A 19,372-nucleotide genomic window follows, 5' to 3' on the forward strand; every position below is an offset into this window, starting at 1 on the left:
CGAAGGGGCCGCGACTCGGGAACCCTTCCAGGCAGTCGCGTCCATCGACTTTGGCGCTGTCCGTCCGGAGGAATCGGGGGATTGGGGGAAAATGGGGCTTCAGGACCCCCAGAGCCGCGAAGGGATCCCCGGCAGGGAAGGACGGTGAAGGAGCAGGGCGAGGCTGCGTGTGCCCCACCGTCATTTCTCCTCCTTCCAAAGGACGTGGGAGTCTGATCGTCCCAGCCTAGGGAGGTACGCTATGCTTTGTGGACACGTGTCGAGAAGGCTCAGCCTCGCCATGAGAAATTGGGTTGGGAAAAAGGGTTGGGGTCCTGGGGGGGCGGAATGTTCGAGATTCCCAGATGGGGCTAAATTGTTGATGGATTCCTTGTTTGGTGGCTTTCTTGATTTAGAGACTATAAACGGAACAGATGTACCAGCAAGAGGTGCTTTATTTGTTGATTTATCTATCCATTCATTCATTCCTGTTTATAAATCTATAAATTAAAGTATTTCCGAGATGGTTACAAGGCAGAGAAACCATCTTCACAACAGCCCTGCCAGGTAGGTTTAAGCTGAGGAAGTGAGAAGGCAAGGAAGGAAAGGAGGGCTGAAGAGAGAAGGAGCTGAGCCTTTGGGAGTTAAGGGGGAGAACTGAACCCAGATTTCCCAGCTGTGCAAAGCGGATATCAAAGGCTCCTGTGGGATTCACAATGAATTATGGGGGTTTTGTGGAGAGTTCTGAATCTGGGCCAGGTAATCAGAAGTGGTGCCCCTTATCAACGCCCACATTTTGTATTTGAAATGCTTTTATTAAGGAGAGTCATCAGATCAGAATCTCAATAATCTGGGATACTTCTGAAATAATCTCCCTTTATTGTGGCTTTCCATTTTTGTCAGACCCCCCCCAGCCCCCCCCCCTGCTTTTCAAAAATAGTGTTGAGCACAAGGTGGGAAAATATGTGACAGAGACTGCAGATAGGTGCTAATCAGGTATCTTTGCTATCTGTGCGCATTCACACATGCATCCATTCTGATGTGTATCAACTGTGGCAGCCTCTGTCTCCCCACGTTTTGCAACCTTGGGAATAGGAAATACCTTCTGAATGCATGTGATAGGCATTCATAGATGCCGTGAAATAGGAACTTGTAGCTAAATATTAAACTGTGAAGTTTGTTCTTCGTAATTCCTGGTTGGGGTTAGCTCACCATAGAAAGTGATTTGGGTATTTATTTTTGCTGTTGATCTTGCAGTGTCAACTAATCACCAGTGAAGTGTTTCAGATTTACATGAATTGTACCTTGGATTCATTTGTTTTGTTCCTGCCTAATACCAGGACACATCTTTTAGTTAGTGGCTGTTTATCATTTTTCCCATATATCCAGGACATACAGAATATGTAAGTGAGCATTCCCAGTCCAATACACTATGAATACACCTTCCAGAATTGCAAGTCAGAAATTGACCATGTTGGCTGGGGATTATGGAAACATCAGTCCCATCATAGCAGCAAGAATCAAGTTGAGGAAAACTGGCTTTGGCTTACTGTGATGTAAGCTGTGGTCCACAAAAGATAATAAGAGAACCAGTTTGGCCTAGTGGTTAAGGTGCTGGGCTAGAAAGCAGGAGTCCGTGAGTTCTAGTCCCACCTCAGGCATGAAAGCCGGCTGGGTAACCTTGGGCCAGTTCCCCTCACTCTCAGCGCAACTCACCTCACAGGGTTGTTGTTGTGGCGAAAATAGGAGGAGGAAGGCATATTAGGTATGTTTGCCGCCTTGAGTTATTTATAAAAGTAATAAAGGTGAGATAACAAATAAATAAAATAAGTAAATAAAATACCTAGTCTTTCCCCAAATTGGCTCCTACGTGTCATTGGACTGCAGTGGTTTCCCTCATTCCAGACTCTTGTTCATGCTGGCTGGGGATTCCGGAAATCATTGTTCAATAACATCTCTGGGAAGGTGGCAAAGTTGAGAATTGGCCAGTGGTGTGATATATGTGGGCTTCTTTCAGGCCTGCTAAGACTTGTTTTGCTCTAATGAACAGATCCAGCTTTCTGTGCAAAATGGCACCTTGTTGAAAAGGATGCAAGTTGGATGCTCTTAACTTCTGTCATCCTACAGATGGCTCCCAACTTGATGAGTCCCTTGTCAGAATGTTTTGGGGATGTTGGGGGTCTGGACTTACTGGTGGCCCTGGTGGTACGAAGAGGGGTAATGGAGGTAACCATAGATGGCAAACCATTTTCCATAATGGCCTGGATGAATGCTATGTTGGGGTAATTGCAAGACATTTAGATAGTGGTTTGCCATTGAGAGCTGACCGAGGACTATGGGCAAGAATCAGCACAGGACTTGATCTGGCTGATGTGGTCCCAGCAGATACCCACGGTTACCCCCGAACGATGGAGACCTGCTCCAGGCTTAGTCCAAAAAGTGTATGACATCTTTTCCAGTACTGGATGGGTTACTCTCAATCCTGGAACATATAAGCGAGAAAGAATTTAAATTAATGAACCACTCCAGAGCGTCCTCACCCAGACGGGATTAGTTGGGAAAGGAAGCGTAGAAAACATAACGAAGTGCCTTTTGGCACCTTAAAGGCTAACAGACTTACTATTGCATAAATGTTCAGGCATCACAGGCCACTTTATTTGATGCATGGAGTACAATCCTGAAAAAAAGCAACTTTATATATACACAGTGGTTGGAAAAGAAAAGGGAGGGGGGATGGTTAAAAATAAAAGGAGGGAAAAAGAGAGTTTCCAAGTGACTATTTGGAAAACAATAGTTTAACACAGGCATTTATGAACTAGGGAGCTGGGATAATACATCTAAGGCAAATGTAAACAAGTGGATGCATTTGTACAATACATTTAACCTGGTACTTTATTAACCTGTAGTCTTGGTTTGCATGATGAAGAGTGAAGTCAGCCTCTAGTTTAGCTCATTTCCTAATGCTACACCCATGTTGTTTTCTTGGCAATATATACATGAACTATAAACTAACTAAACAGGGCAAAATATGCAAAGCCACAAAGGTTTATATGAACAAACTTAGTCTATTGTGCAAACACAGCCACTGGCAATTATAGAGATCTTACTAAACATGTGGTGTGAGTTTAGGCACGGAGTTAAATCTCTTAATGAATTTTACCTTCACTAATTTCTGGAACCCTATTTTTGCAATGCCTTTATTCAAGGCCACCTTGAGGACAGGGACAGGGCTAGCTAAATCTCCCCACCAGTTTTTGGATAGTGCTACATCTGCTGTCAGATTCATGTCCGTTCATTCTTTGACACAGCTTTGTCCAATCTGAGCACCTTTCAAAGTGCCCACTTCAACTCCCAGAATTCCCTACCCAGCAGGATCACTGCTGAGAATTCTGGGAGTTGAGTTCCATACACTGGAAGATGTCCAGGCCATAAGAGTCTGGACCATTAATCCACTGTAAAGTGTAGCAAGCCTTGTATTAGACTGGAGAAATCATTACGCAAACAATGAAAAAGTCATAAAAGCAGCTCCCTGCAATTAAGGCCATCCTACACCCTATTCTGCAGAGGACACTCCTCTAATGGCCCTCTCCAAATCTGATTATGAGATTAAAAAGAAAAAAAGACAGCGTAAATCTTCAAAGCTGCCTCTCCACAATTGGCACTTGATCTGAAGACTGAGCAGGTATCAGGGTTCCCGGATGCTAATCTTCCCCATTATGGTGTGATGTATTGTATTTCTGTTCAAAAGGAGTGATGGTTAGATATGCATAGATGCACCTAAATTGCCATACATATTTGTTATACAAATATGTGTCTCCTTATTGTTTAGATTAGTGTCTGGTTTGCTTTTGGGAGTACTATGTAATAGGCTACCTTTGTGAATAAAAAACCTGAGCTTGACTTCAACCCACTAGCAAAATTTCAGAATCTCAGCCAATTCCTTCCCTATTTACACTGTCCCTGATGTAGCCCAGCAAAAAGGAATCTATCGTACTCCTCTCCAGTCTCTTGGTCAGCCTAGCTTAGCATGACTGATACTGACCAGCGATGGTTCTTCAGCAGTTCAGGCTGTTTTTCTAGCTCAGCCTAGAGAATCCTAGGATTGAAAATGGAATCTCCTATGTACAAAGTATGTACATTTCCAGGACTGCTAAGCATCTGGAAATTTACAGGGCATGGTGGCTTGGATCTTGGGAGACAAAAATGGTACATGCCTGGTTTTTCAAGCCTACTCAATCAGTTTACCTCTTTGTAGCAACTATTTCTCACCTTCATTCCAAGTTCAGTCGGAGGAATGACTATGTTCCCAGGTTGATCTGCTAAAGAGCCACCTGGAAACCTTTCTGAACTAGGATGAGGCAAGGGATAGACTAGGATCAGGAAGACCCAGGTTCACATCCATCCTCAGTTATGAAAGCCTGGGTGGGTAGGGGGAGAGATTTTGAATTAGCCACTCTCAGCCCAACATACCTCATAGGATTGCTTTTCTAAAGGAAGATGTGAAGAAGGTATGTTATGCACACTGCATTCGCTCTTGAACAGCCTTTCTCAACCTTTGACCCTGGAGGGACCCTTGAAATATTTTCCAGGCCTCAGGGAACCCCCGCTCACATATAGGCCAGAAGTTGCAAAATTATTATATTCGTTTCATGGGTAGGCCTGTATGTTCTTAAACTAAAAATAAAGAATGAAACTTACCTCTTTAATGTAAAGTTGCCCAAATTTGAAATTTTTTAAAGTAAATCGTGATCTCCCAGGGAATCCCTAGTGACCTCTCATAGAACCCTAGGGTGCCACAGAACCCTGGTTGAGAAATCCTGCTGTTGAAGGAAAGGCAGAAGAGAAGTTGATTGAATGGATGGAAGATCTGATACAAGCCAGATTCCTATGGATGGACTGATCTAAGTTTTTTTTAAGATTTGGGGGCAGCATATTCCTTTGACCCCAGCCCCCTGATCCTCAATGCCTCCTATTGATTGATTATGTGCCATCAAATTGGTGTTGACTCTTAGCGACCACATAGATATATTTTTTCCATGAATGCTTCCCATGCCAAAGCAGTATGTTCCCTCCATTGTTTTTTTTTTTACCATTGAAGTCAATGCCCAGAGCATTGGGAGCAAGCAGAGAAATTCCAAATATTAAAAAAATATTTGCATGACTTTTCCATAGCAGCCCCTGTGAAATACCCTTCCCCCAGGATCCAGCAGGTCCTCATCCTTTTAGCCTTCTGGAAATCCAAAACAGGTTAGCTTTTCCCCCAAGCACTGGGATAGGGTGAGGTTGGAGCCTGAGGATTATATGATCTGATGGACTGGTGATTGTGGGTCAAACGGCTGGTTTTCTTGTTTCTGGATTTATCAGTATTGTGAGCTGTGAGAGTTGTGTTCTACAAAATGGGCAGTCAAATAAGACTTTTAAACAAACAAACAAACTCTTGGGATTCTACTTTATTTAGTTTTACTGATTTGAATGTAAAACATTTACCTACCCAATCACTTCAAATCCTGAACTATCATTTGTATGAATCTCACCCTACTCCATGGATGCAGCTTGGGACATTTGTCTTCTGAATTTCCCACTGACATCTTTCCAAGGAAAACTTTTGAGTGAATTGTGACCCTCTTTTCAATTAGTGCTCTGGGATGGGGAAGGGACCAATCTGGATTTTCCCATCAATCAGTCAAACTAGGAAATGATTCATTATAGTTTCTCCCGCTTCTATCTTGCTTTCATCAAATGCATCATAACTGTACTTTTCCCTGATTGAAGTGAATTATACCCATTGTCTTTGCATAATTTTAAAAAAGAAAACTTAAGTCGAGAAATCAAGTGTCTCAAGCCATTAGCTCTAATGATTCTAACTGTGGTGTAGGGACTGGAAAAAAAAAGCAGGCAATTAAAGGACTATGTGACTTGGTGAACATCCAACAATAAGAATTTGTTCTGGGAAACATTACTATCAAGAACTAAATGCCATGAGAAGTAGGATAGCACGCTTTCATTCGGATAATCATTTTTGTAGGAAAAAGCCTTTCCCCCCCAACCTGGTGGCCTTCAAATATGCCTGGCAGAGTATGCTGTCTTGGGATGATGGGGCTTGTGGTCCAGTGCAGTTGGAAGACACCAGGTTGAGGAGAGATGATGCTATCTGAGAAAAAGGGCAAGGGTTGGCTCACTCCTTATTCCATGAAGAGTGGAATAAGGCTTGCTGAGTTGGCAAATAAATACTCTTTCAACAACAGCTATGGGATGTTTTGAGGACACCCTGAACCACGCCAAGCAAGCACATGTGAACCTGTTGCGTTGGACAAACCCAGCCAGTGTGGTTAGTTTATGGTTCAACGTATTATGTAGAACTAGAAAAGGGGCTCATTTGGTAATCGAATGAAGGATGTTGCTAAACACAACAAAGGAGACAGAAGTGTCTTTTTCTTTCATTCATTCATTCCCCCTTTAATCAAGCTGAAACCAAAGAACCCCAGACTCTCCAGAAGATTTAAAGGAAAGGTGAACAGAGCTGGTTGTAGATCCCAGGGGATCCCATAGGTGAGTTGGTCACAGTAGGCCTTCCCTTATCCTTGCCACTGCCATTTATTTACACACCCCCTTCTTTTGTCCCCAGTCTGCACAAAGACACTTGAAGGAAGGCTGCAAGATGAGATGGGAGATACCCCATCATCTAATTGCTGCATGTCCAGGGGAAGATGATGAAGAAGAGGTGACTGCAAAGAGGAACAGACAAGGCCAAGAAGCTCTTGCAGCTGAGTTGGGGTGGGGGAACTGTAGGGGGTGACCCATTGGGAAACTGGATCAAAAGCCACGAGAAAGCAATGCTTGTGCAACATGCTTCACCATGTGGCTTGCTAACATATCTGCTACGTTGCACTACCAATTATGCTTGGTTAAAGAGAAGTAGGTTTGGGGAGCTTACTGGTTGGGCAAACCCAGGCCATGTGGTTCATTTGTGGTTTCAGATGCTGGTCTAAAACCATAATAAAGCTCGGTGTCTTCTGCAAACTCAGGCAATTGGCACATGGCTCAGTACCTTGTGCAAACTCAGAAAATGGATGAACTCGGCACCCAGGTTAATCCCATCTGCCTTGTTTTGCCTCTAGTGATATCATTCATAGTCCTGGCTGGCTGGTTTCTCTGAGGGGAACATGCATCCAGAACACAGTAGCTTCCAAGGGACTCTGAGTATGCCATTAATTTTTCTCTTATACAGACAGCATATAATTCCAGTCATTTTCCAAGGATTAGAAAATAACCAGGGAAGGAGATCTCTCTGTCAAGGCATGCAAATTCTTTCGTGGAGGTTCCATCCTCAGAAACTGCAACTAAATGTCACAGGGCATCATGGTGGGAGAACTTTGGGTTTCTGCCAACATCTGTCCTCCAGGGTGCTTTTCAGCTAAAAAGCTACAGGCAGACAACCACTGTCTCAAGTTTCTCTTCCATTTCCACAGTCCAAATCCTGATTGTGGCTCTTGAAATATTCCCTGGCTTCTGTGGGCTCTTTCAGGGAAGCCTTTCCTATGGGAAGGGAGAATCAAATCCACTGCAATAGTCCTGAAAGAAACAAGCAGCTGCTGGGCAGAATTGGGGTCTATTCCTTTTTCCCCTGTGGATTTCCAATGTCTTTTCTTGAGGAAAGCTCTTTAGTATAACTAGAGATCAAATGGTCTGATCCAGGAGATGGAAGCTTCACATGGTTGAAAATATTGTCTCACTTTGAATGTTATTTTTAATACTTCTGTAAAAATTGTTTCTTTTTTGGTTTTCCCTGATATGGTAACTCCTCCTCCCACTCCCTCTCCTCCTGGAATGGAAAGTAGTACTGACTTATGTGGGATTGGGGTTCTAGTCTGATCTACCTTGAAGGGCTGACACAATAACTGTAGAGAGCATAGGAAATGGCCTTGAAGGACAAAAGGAAGAACACCTCCAAGGCAATGATCAGATGAGTGTGTCTTGAGCCCATTCCAAGAAATTAACTTGAGAAAATAGGCCCCTACTCTTTTAACTTTCCAGAAAGCACTCTAGACTCTTCCCTGGGTGCTGGGAGAGGTTGAGTTCAGAGCAGGATGAGAACACGAGGGCTGTAGTAGAGATGTAGTCCAACGAGCCTTGAGAGCATCAGATTGAATTACTTCATCAACCCCAGAGTCTTCTGTGCCATCTCAGAAGTGAATCAATTCTACCATGCACCAGCATCATCCAGAAACACATTATTTGTTTTATCAGAGACAAACACAATAGAATTAGATCCAAAGCAATTTCCTTTCCTGAGCTATTGAGAACAGAGGTCAACTGCCATTGCTAGCAGCAGTTTGCCATTTGATTAGTCTAATGACATCATTATCATCAGTTGGATGCATGACCTTCTGTCACATGTCTCGGAAGGATCAGTTCCAATAATAAGCTCTGGGGCTGGTGTCTAAAGATGACAGTGTGTCCAAGGAAATGATTTGTTTGGGTAGCAAATGTTATTGTATATCCAGCCACTTGTTGCTGTATGTATGGCTGTCACGAAGTTCTTCTGAGCTCCAGGCAGCTACAATGTCACATGCAAAGAAAAAAAGATAGGAAATAGCTAAGTGTGGAGTGCTTGGTGCTCTCTGAGCCTTGTTGTTTTCTTGCAGACTTTTCATTGCCAGACTAGGCAACATCTTCAGTGCAAAAAGCCTGAGGTACAAATATTTTCTTTGACTGATAGCTAACTATTTCATAACAAGTATAGTATGTTCTCACATTAGGAGGGTCTATGCTCCAATCCCTGATTTTTCCTTCCTGCCTCTAATAACTACTGTAGGAGCTTGAGCTGTTGCAGCTTCTCTTCTGGAGCTAATAGCAACTTCATGGAGTAGAAGTGAAGTGCGATTGTTTCTGGTTTGTTTTATTGTTGTGCCAAGTGTCAAAGCAGTGATCAGGTGCTCAGACAATGGGTTCTTTTAGATCCAGAGACAATAAGCACACCAGTGGATAGAGAAATTTTAAGCTTTATTATAAACTTAAGCAGACCGAGTTAAACAGAAACACAGTTTAACCAGAAACCCATTTAGGCAGATTAAACAGAGCGCTCTACATGGGGCTACCCTTGAAGAGTAGCCAGAAGCTACAGCTGGTCCAAAATGCGGCTGTGCGGATGATTTTAGGTGCTTCAAGATCAGCACATATAACTCCGCTGCTCTGCGAGCTGCACTGGGTGCCAGTTTGCTTCCAGGTCCCATTCAAGGTGTTGGTTATCACCTTTAAAGCCCTACATGGCATGGGACTGGGTTACCTGAGGGACCGTCTCATCCCCATAACATCAACCCGTCCCACCTAGTCATGTAGGGAGGGCATGCTATGGACCCCATCTGCAAGAGAATTCCATCTGGCGGGGTCCAGGAGGCGGGCCTTCTCTGCAGCAGCCCCCGCCCTTTGGAACATCCTTCCCCCGGAAGTGAGGTTGGCCTCCTCGCTTCTGGACCTCAGGAAATGGCTGAAGACCTGGTTTGTCACCATGCTTGGAGTGGGGAGAGGAAGAGCCATTCTTGGGGCTGGTTAGTTCCCTAGCCCTGCAGGGACCAGCCTTATCCCTTTATGGGCTGAATTTGATCCGCCCTTATTTGGATTTTATTGTATTTTATCTTTCTTGAAATATTGGTATTATTTAAGATTTTATTGAATTTTAAATTATTTTTACTGTGAACCGCCCAGGGTCCCCCATGTGGGGGAGATGGGCGGTGATAGAAATATGATAGATAAATGAACAAACAAACAAACAAACAAAAAGCAGCGCATAAAGAAAGGAAAATCATTACATACCAGGCAAGTTGAAAACCAATCTCCATAGACTGCCAGGAGCTAATAAGGACAGTGGAGATACCCCAGGGCGGCTCCATTTCCGTAGCACCCAGCACTCAGGTCTGTGCAGAAGCTCCCCAATTCAAAAGGCAATCCTAAGGTTTTTATTGAAGGCTGCCCTAAAACCTCGTGACCCTGTTTCCATGCTACAGAGGCTGCAGGATCTGACCTTGGTGGGATGGGTCCCAGGTCTGAAGCACCTGTTTCCAAGAGCCTGGGAAGCTGTATAGATAAGCTAGTCCATAACAAAAACAATTTTGGGGTTTTCTCTTATCCCCCCCCCCATTCCAAACAGAAATAAAAAAACAAGCCAGTTAAACATTAGTATAACTCAAAATAAACTCTAAGCTTCTTTGTGTGAAGGAGAAAATCAAAATATGTCACTTAAACTCCTCAAAATAACAATGGCCTTCCACGTTGCCACTACATTTATCTGTTCAGTCGTGTCTGATTCTAGAAGATTGCCTGGACAAGTCCCTTCAGTTCTCTTGGCAAGGTTTTTCAGAAGTGGTTTGCCATTGCCTCCTTCCTAGGGCTGAGAGAGAGGGACTGGCCCAAGGTCACCCAGCTGGCTTCATGCCTAAGGCAGGACTAGAACTCACAGTCTCCTGGTTTCTAGCCTGGCGCTTTAACCACTACACAAGACTGGCTCTACAATTGTGTACAGGAAAGGGTTAATTAATTGCTACTTTCTGTACGGTATAGTCCCAAACGTCCTGTCTCCATTCTTCCTGGCTGCTGTTTAATAAATTAAAATTTCATGCAAATGGAGGATGCAATTCAGTTCCCCTCAAATGTTATAAGGGAAAATCTGACATTTAGCCCAGTGCCTAATTTAGAAATCTAGTAGACTGTTTCTCTGGGATGGTTTGCCTGCTCCATTAAAGAAGTTCATGAGAACTTTAGTCCCGGAAAATGGGGATGTGGCAGAGCTGGCAAACAGGCACGAGATGAGCTCTACCGCTGCCAGAAGAAACAAAAGTGAGGATAGAAGAGGAAAGAAAGCTGAAAAAGCATCATCCCATTGATTTTAAAATCACCCCTCATTCTGTGTGTGTGTGTGAGAGAGAGAGACAGTATGTGCATCAGAGAAGTGAAGCATGGCAGTGGTTTCATTAAGCCGTCTAGGGATATGAAGAAAGAGATGTTGATTCAGGCTAAGAATAACAGAGAGCCAGCAGGGGGAATAGCTGGATGTACGAAGAAGGCATGAAACATTCCCTAGCATTCCTTAAAAAGATTCTAGGCAGGAAGTCTCAGATCATGTTTTCTGTTCTTTCCAAACTTTAGGAATGAACCCCAGAGCACTTCTAAAATCATAATGTTTAGTGGAAGTTTCTAAATAAATGTGAAGTAGATTGTACTAACTGTGTATAACGAATTCAGTTTAATTTCAGTAGAATCCAATTTTCTTCTGTCCTGACCCCATCTACTTGGACGGCCTGGTCCTGCCCATCGTTTTGGAGCAGAGCACCAAATGTGCTATTCCAAAGTCAAATGCCAGCGCTGGTAGTCAGTGGGGGCAGGAATTTGCGTTCTGGTAATTTGCTTCCTTGCCACCATCCTGTCCGGGAAGAAAAGGCACAGGCTACATCACAGAAATGCACGACATTGAAACATAAAATGGTAACTGGACCAGCAACTACATGGCAGTTTTAAGCATGCTCCCTTAAATATGAATTTATTCCAAATCAATAGGCAATACGTCTCAGAAAATGTGACCTGTATGAGAAAGATTCCATGAAATACCACTATTTTTCTTTAGAAGTCTCTGCTATGGGACAAAAACCCTTGATGCAAACTGCATTTCCCCCCTTCTTTCTGCTCCCATGTCCAATATATGGGACAGCTGTTTGCAAAGCTAAGCACTAGGAACAGCTCTCTAATCAACATCGATCCCAGCCATTTCATGAGCTGCACAGGATAACATGTGATTATCTCTATTAGTGTAAACCTGTCTTTGCTAGGCAGTTATTAAGAGCATCTGCCTGATATCCTGTATCAATAGATAGATCATTGCTTTCTGTCACCAGCAACCTAGATGCAACTCTTCCGGTCCTGATCCAAGCCACAGAGTGACATTTGAGGGAATTTTACATAGCAATAGCAACGAGGCGAGCCAGTTTGGTGTAGGGGTGAAGGCATCAGCTAGAAACCGGGAGACCGTGAGTTCTAGTCCCGCCTTAGGAACAAAGCCAGCTGGGGGACCTTGGGCCAGTCCCTCTCTCTCAGCCCCAGGAAGGAGGCAATGGCAAACCACTTCTGAAAAACCTTGCCAAGAAAACTGGAGGGACCTGTCAAGGCAGTCTCTGAGAATCAGATACGATCGGATTTAGGAAAAAGAAAAAAGAAACGAGGCATTGCAAGTAAACGCCTGGTATTGAAAGAAGATGCTAATTCAGAAATGCAAAGGTTAACAAAGGCAGGGGGGAAAAAGGATGGTGGTGGTGGTGGAAAATAAAGAAGAGGAGAATAAATCAGTTGCATGCATTTCCAGTACAATCTTTGATCAAAAGACCCTGTCTTCTGATTACTGAAATTTGGATCTAAAAATGGTTTGTGTCGGTTTACCCTCCCGACAGCTTTGTGAAGGTGACTCGATGAAAATGGAAATTCTACAGCCATTTACATGGGAGGCAGTCTTACTAGGACTTACTTCGGAGTCGACATGGAGAGTTGGGCTGTGAGTGTGTCGCCTGCACAGTGCTACCTAGTTCCCTTCTGAAAAAAAAAAAAGCAGATTCAGATCTTATTGCTCTCTCTACACCCCAGGTTTTGCATGGGTGTGGGTGTGTTTGACGCCAAAATAAACACCAGGCTTATTGTTATCACAAGCAGAGCTATAATTCTGGGAGGAGGTTTATTTTACTTCAGGTTGTCCCTAAAATGATCTAAAGCAGTGCTTCTCAACCTTGGCCACTTTCAGATGTGTGGACTTCAAGTCCCAGAATTCCCCAACCAGCAATCCACACATCTGAAAGTGGCCAAGGTTGAAAAACATTGATCTAAAGAGAAGGAACCCTAAAGGAACTAGATGTCTGGATTAGGAGAGGCGGACTCCTAGGTGCCATGGTTCTTTCCCACTCTTTAGAGCAACAGTTGCAAACTTCCTCATTGTTATAACAGTGCAAATAGATAAAGACAGAGAAAAATAGCACAAGCAAAACAGCAGGATCCTGGGCTCCTATTACCAAAGCAAACAACAATTCTGAGATGAACAGTCTTCTATGCTCTGAGAAAGGGAAATTGCCTCAAGCTGGTCCCAGTGGGAAAAATAATGTTGGACTAATTGAACCCTTGGCTTGGATCTGGTTTTGAAGAAACGGTAAGGAAGTCAGCACTGTACCTTTGGTGACTGAAGCCTTATGATTAGCCATTCATCTGCCACGGTTAGGCATCTTGAAATAGTTGGTGAGCTTCATGGAAGTTGGGACTTAGGATAAGTCAATGTTTATGCAAATGGATAATTTCTGTAGGCTAACCCTGGTAATGTGCAAGGAGATAGGGTGTAAGATGAGCTAGTAACTTTATGGCCATATTTGCAAGGCTGGGCTACCTTCTTCTTTACCTAAACCATCCAGTCTTGATGTTTCTTAGAAACAGCCATCCATCAGCAACTCAGACCCATGTAGTGCATGGAAAAGGAAGAAAGAAAGAATATAGCTGTTGTCCAGGACTTAAGGCTAAGTATGCTGGGATGGTTTATGCCAACATGGTGGTGAGAGAACCAGCAGCCAAATTGCTTTGTCCAAATACATGGTTCTCTTACTGCATGCTTTGTAAACAACAATCCTTTGTCGATCTTTTCTGGGGACATTGCCAGATTTGAACAGATGGAAGAAGATAATAAAAATCTCTAAAACGAGCTTACTATCATGCCCATGGGCAAGGGAAAAACAAGCAGTGGACAAGGGATGCACTGTTAAAAAAATGCTCACTGTCCCTTTACAGGCATCCTTTATATTTTCTAGCAACCCTGTCCTGAACCTTCCTCTCTCGTCTTTTTAAATCTGGGTGCAGAGGGCTTCTCAAAGTTCTCCAGCCTTCCATCAGCAAGAGGATTAAACCATTTGACTGGAGTTCCCCAAAGGGGTGATAAATTCTCCAAGTGTCTCTCAAGGGTGGGGCTTGCCATCAGCACTAGAAAAATGTTTTTATTTGAACTCCCAGATCAATAAAACATGGGTGCAAAATTTAAAATACAGGAAAACCAAGGGCAAGAAGATTAATAATGAAAAGAGGGCATCTCTTGCTTTCTGCAAACCACAGCTATGGCTAGAAACTTAACAGGACAATACACCCTAATCAAGGAATTATTAACTCAGGCAATCAACCAAGCAGCAAACAACAGCCCAGTCAAAGAACTCCCAAGGAGAGAACAACACCCCCATCAATACAAGCAGGGCAAGCCACGGTATATAAACAGAGAGCAAGGCCCACTCCCTCTTCGCACTGAAGATGTTGCCTAGTCTGGCAATGAAACATCTGCAAGTAAAGAACAAGGCTCAGAGAGCACCAAGGACTCTACAGTTCAACCCTGAGCTACAAATATTCGCTTCGATTAGTACTTAACAATCTTTACAGTTGGGTCTTCCAGAAGGAAGATTGTAACCTCTTGATCAGAAAGACAGCTAAAATTTCTGACAATTGGGTCAAGGAATGCCAGATGCCATGGACAATACAATGGGCAGTGTAATAATATCTAGGTTACCAATTCAACCTCTCCGTTTGAGCATACACGTACAGTTATTGTATGGAAGACTAGCTTCCTTAGGGTTTTGCTGATTTTGTTTGCCACCACTAAAAGTGTGTGTGTGGGGGGGGTGGGGTGGCACAGCAATTCTGACTGCCTTTTTGCCTCAGCCCTAAGTGCTGGGGTAAGAGAAGGGGAAACAGCAAGGACTGCCCACCAAATAATGAACATTGGCAAAAACTCCCTAAAGCAGGCTTCTCTTTGAAAGGAGACAAGGAGAGAAACCACTTTCTCATGATAAGGATGTTTCCATGTTGTGGCCTGCAAAGGCCCTTGAGTCAATTTAGCTGCATTTTCAACAAGGTGGGACGTCAGAGCTGTTGTCATCCTTGAGGAGTTATATGGGATCGAGTGCCTTCCAAAGCCCATCATGGTGCTTGCCCAGGGAGGGGGGGGTGTTTACCCCTTTTTACATGATGTACCATGGTCTTACCTGGTGACGGAGCTTCAAAATACAACTATATTCTGTATTCATTTAGAGCCGGTTGGAGAAATGGTGAAGGTGCTGGACCAGAAACCTGGAGACTATGAGTTCTAGTCCTCCCTTGGGCATGAAAGCCAGCTGGGTGACCTTGGGCCAGTCCCTCTCTCTCCGCTGTGGTGAAAATAAGGGAAGGGAGCGTTATGTATGAGTTCTGTAACGTAAGAGCAGGATATAAACCTAATAAATGAGCAGGTCAGGGCTTACTAATGTAAGAGGGAGCGTAAATTATTTATTTATTTATTTATTTATTTATTTATTTTTCAAATTTTTATCACCGCCCATCTCCCCCAAAAGGGGGATTTTGCATGAAACCACCCCAAATCTGGAATGAGTCTGTACTTCAGTGGAGGGATGTGTACTAAAACTGAATCCCATTTGGACGAGATGAGATTGTACCAAAAATGTACGTGGGGGGTGGTGGTGGTGGTGGTGGTGGGCTGATTATGATGGGACAATTCCCCCCCTCTCCAATTAGTCCTCATTTAATTTGATGAAAGAGAAGTTGCCTTCAAAATTCTTTCAAAGGAGAAGATAATTTTGGATAAATTCCTGTGGGTCGTGGAACGTATTGTTCTTGGACTTCTTTCCTGATGAGGTGGCCAGAGACTGCATGAGAAGCTCTTGTCTTTCTGCACTTATGACTTGTGGTTTTGATGTTCAGGGGGGGGGGGAAAGGATAATAGAAAAAAAGTCAGCTTTTTTTGTAATCGTAGAGTAAGAGATAATTTTGTAATCATATTTACATTTGCCGCTGAGAAAATCGGAAGCTGCTTCTTTCTATTTCTTTTTGCACTTTCTCACTTCACTTTTGGTCTTGGTTTTTTCTTCCTCTCTTTCTTTCTTTGTCCTCTCTATTTTGTATTAGTTGGTGCTAGTGTTTATGTTCCCTTTAAAATGTTTAATGCAATTTTTTTTAAAAAAAGGAAGTCCTGCCTTTCACATCCATGCATGTTTCCATACCACCTGGTCCAAGTTGAAGGCTTCTCGATCTTTGTTTCCAAAGCTTCTTCTTGGTATCAACTGTTGCTCAACGGAGGTTGACCGGCCAGGAGAACTACTTGGGAGAAAGTATTTGCTTTTGAACGATCACTCCTAAGCTTCTCTCCATTGCCAAATATTCCTCCTTGATGGTGTCAGGTCTTTCTATGTTTTCAAAAGAATAGTTTGCAAGGAATATAAGGGAGCAGGTTTCACTGTGCCCTCGTTTCTTCTGAAGTCTGCAGCCTACCTTCTCATGCTTTCGTTAAAACCCTTGAATTCTTCCCATAGGGCGTTTTTCAGTAACGGTACTCAGCCTTGAAAAGTGATCGTATCATTTCTCTTTCCTCTGGGGAAATCTGCAGAAATAGCTCATTCCCTGTCTTTGCCTTCAGAATCAGAGGGAGATTTGAAGCAACCATCCATGCCCAGCTCCTATTTGGAGGAAGTCATCTACAACATGAAAAGGGAAAAAAGGGGGTGAAAAATAAGGCCAAAACGCTTCTACCTTCTGCCAGATCATTTAAACGTTTTTCTCTCCATCTGAAAGCTTCCCAATTTTTCAACTGTCTTTCCCCAAAACTACAGAAAAAAACTTTGCTTGTTATGAATGATGAATATTGAGGACAAGGGGTGTTTGTCACCCAACAGCATTGTAGACTACAGTGCTGGACAACAGTGAGGTAGATAAATATATATAAAATAGCTAGATAAATAACATTTTAGCCTTCACACTCCTAATCCGGAAAGTGGAAGGAGAAAGGTGAGGATATAAAGAAAGAAACTGTTTAAGGGACTCCAAAACTACACAAGGTAGAAAAGATGTATTCAGAAAGGCCAGAGAACAGAGAAACAGTCCCGAGTTTTGCAATTTTCATGAGTCCACAATAGACCCTGGGAATGGAACAAACTGGTGTGGATGTTTGTTCAAAGGATAAACATCTCCGTGTTTGCTCAGGCCGCAGTCTCCACCTTTGCAGAATTTGTGTGTATTTTGCAATAATAGTAATGATAATGATGGTGATGATGGTGATAATAATAATATAATCAGTGCACTCTTCAGGTCCCAGCCAATATTCAAAACTCTGCATACCTTGCCTGCTTACAAAGGATCATTCAGAGGAGGTAGATTGAAGAAGAGCAGCAGATTTGGTAGATCAAAGGAGGCACAAGAAGAGGAACAGATGGCCCAGTTCATTCACTGAGCCTCTACAGTCTTCAGTTTAACCAGTGTTCCTGCACCCCCTTGAGGAGGAAAACATCCATGCAATGCATTTTGTTCGAAGTCTCGCTTGAGGTGACAAATAACAAGAGCAAGTCTAAAAAGCAGAGGCCCCAGCTTAACCCATGCTCATGGCAGATCAGTCCTTGGCTAAACTTAGGGGCAGTAAGATGGACTACCAATGTCAGTAAGCAAAGAAGCAGAAGGAAGAGGGGAGAAATACAGGGCTGAGGGCTGAATAGCATAGTCAGATGGTCCAAGACTGTGAACTGGGCAACCAGGAATTATGGCAGAATCTCATATGCAATTGCTTCCATACCACCTGCTCCAAGTTGAAGGCTTCTAGAGTTTTCAAAAGAATATAAGGGAGCAGGTTTCTTCTCTCTTCTTCCCCCTTTGCTGGACCCATAGAATGCCTCTTATGTGTCTCTTCTCCCCACAGGTGGAAAACCTCCAGCATGACTTACAACTATGAAAGCCGGAATGCCTACCTTTCGGTCTACCTGATCACCATCCTAATTGGCTTTCCCACCAACCTGTTGGCCCTCTGTGCTCTCATCCAGAAGATTAGGAACAAGGCCACACCCAACTGCGTCCTTCTCCTGAACCTGACCATCTCTGATCTCTGCTTCCTGCTTTTCCTCCTCTTCAAGATTGCAGAGCAGATTGCTGGCCGCTGGGCCTTGCCCACTTTCCTGTGCCCCTTTAGTGGTCTTGTTTACTTCAGCACCATCTACTCCAGCACGCTCTTTCTCACTGCGGTGAGTGTGGAGCGCTATCTGGGTGTAGCTTATCCTATCCACTACAAGCTGAGGCGCCATTCAGTCTATGCCCTGATTGCCAGCCTGGGCCTTTGGATCTGTTCTTTTGGACACTGCAGCATTGTGTATATCACTGAGTTTCAGCGGGACAACTATTCCCTACCAAGTGAATACTCCAGGAACATCTGTTATGACAATTTCACCGAAAAGCAGCTCCAGACCCTGCTCCCTGTCCGCCTGGAGCTCAGCATTGTTCTCTTCCTGGTGCCATCCCTGATTACCTGCTTCTGCTATTTTGGCTTTATGAGAATAGTGATCTCTTCACCCCACATTCGCAGAAGCAAAAAACAACGAGCTGTGGGGTTGGTAGCAGCCACGTTAGCTGTCTTCATGATCTGTTTTACACCCTACAACATCTCCCACGTGATTGGTTTTATTGAATGGAGAAGTCCAGACTGGCGGGACAAAGCCTTACTTCCCAGCACCTTCAATGCCAGCCTGGACCCCATTATCTTTTATTTTTCTTCTTCTGCTGTGCAGCGTTCATGCTGGAACTTCCTGAGCAGGATGGAACAAATCTGCATGTTGCCTTCTTTGATCCGTAAGCTCTTCTATAGAGGGACTGAGAAACTGGGGAGAGCAGGCCCGCTGGAGCAGGTATGCTCTTCCCGGCTATGACCTCCCATTTCTTGGAAGCTTCTTGAATCCTTCTTTGAAGGCCAAATGGGCTGTGCAAAATTTGTTCTGGGGATTACTGACATTTCCAGCCAGGCCTCCAGACTTGAAGTTTTTATGTTGTACATGTTGTGAATTGTAATTTTGGCAGTTTTGGGCTAGGTTGAGGAATCTCAGCCAGCTGTCTCATCTCTTGGTTCTTGCAACTTAGAAATAGTATTGGGCAAGGGTTGCCCTGACAGACTGACTGAAAATGGGTTTCATTAAAGAAAAAATAAAATAAAATGGTGAAATATATTGAGTACTTCAAATGTACATACTCAGGTATTCCAAGTCTAATAGCCAAATGAATTTTGGAGTTGTTCCATTCTATCATTTGAGTCTTCATGATATCCAAGAGATTTTCCTTCCTTCCTTTTCTATCTTCATCTAACTGAAGATATAAATAATTTGCAAAAGAGCTTTTATTTGGGCTAAGATATTGTTGTGATTCTTGTGGCAGTATCCGAGGAACTGAGGATCCTGGGAAATATGATTCCTATGGATCCTGATGCCTGGATGTCACTACACAAGACAACAGCATCATCTAGGAACTGGGGGAGGTTCTTATCTGAGATTGTCCTAGTTGCTGTGGCTGGTATATACTTTTGAAAAACAAGAGGGCACAC

General features: G+C 43.5%; 1 protein-coding gene across 1 annotated transcript; it reads left to right on the forward strand.

Moving 5' to 3' along the window:
* Nucleotides 1-19,142, forward strand: LOC134503252 (free fatty acid receptor 2-like). Its single transcript, XM_063312003.1, has 3 exons — nt 1-234; nt 17,711-18,759; nt 18,801-19,142. The coding sequence occupies exon 2, from the start codon at nt 17,727-17,729 to the stop codon at nt 18,705-18,707; it is 981 nt and encodes a 326-aa protein (XP_063168073.1). The 5' UTR covers nt 1-234; nt 17,711-17,726; the 3' UTR covers nt 18,708-18,759; nt 18,801-19,142.
* Nucleotides 19,143-19,372: the final 230 nt, after the last annotated feature.

This window comes from Candoia aspera, chromosome 10 (assembly GCF_035149785.1).
Source record: "Candoia aspera isolate rCanAsp1 chromosome 10, rCanAsp1.hap2, whole genome shotgun sequence".
NCBI classification, from domain to species: domain Eukaryota; kingdom Metazoa; phylum Chordata; class Lepidosauria; order Squamata; family Boidae; genus Candoia; species Candoia aspera.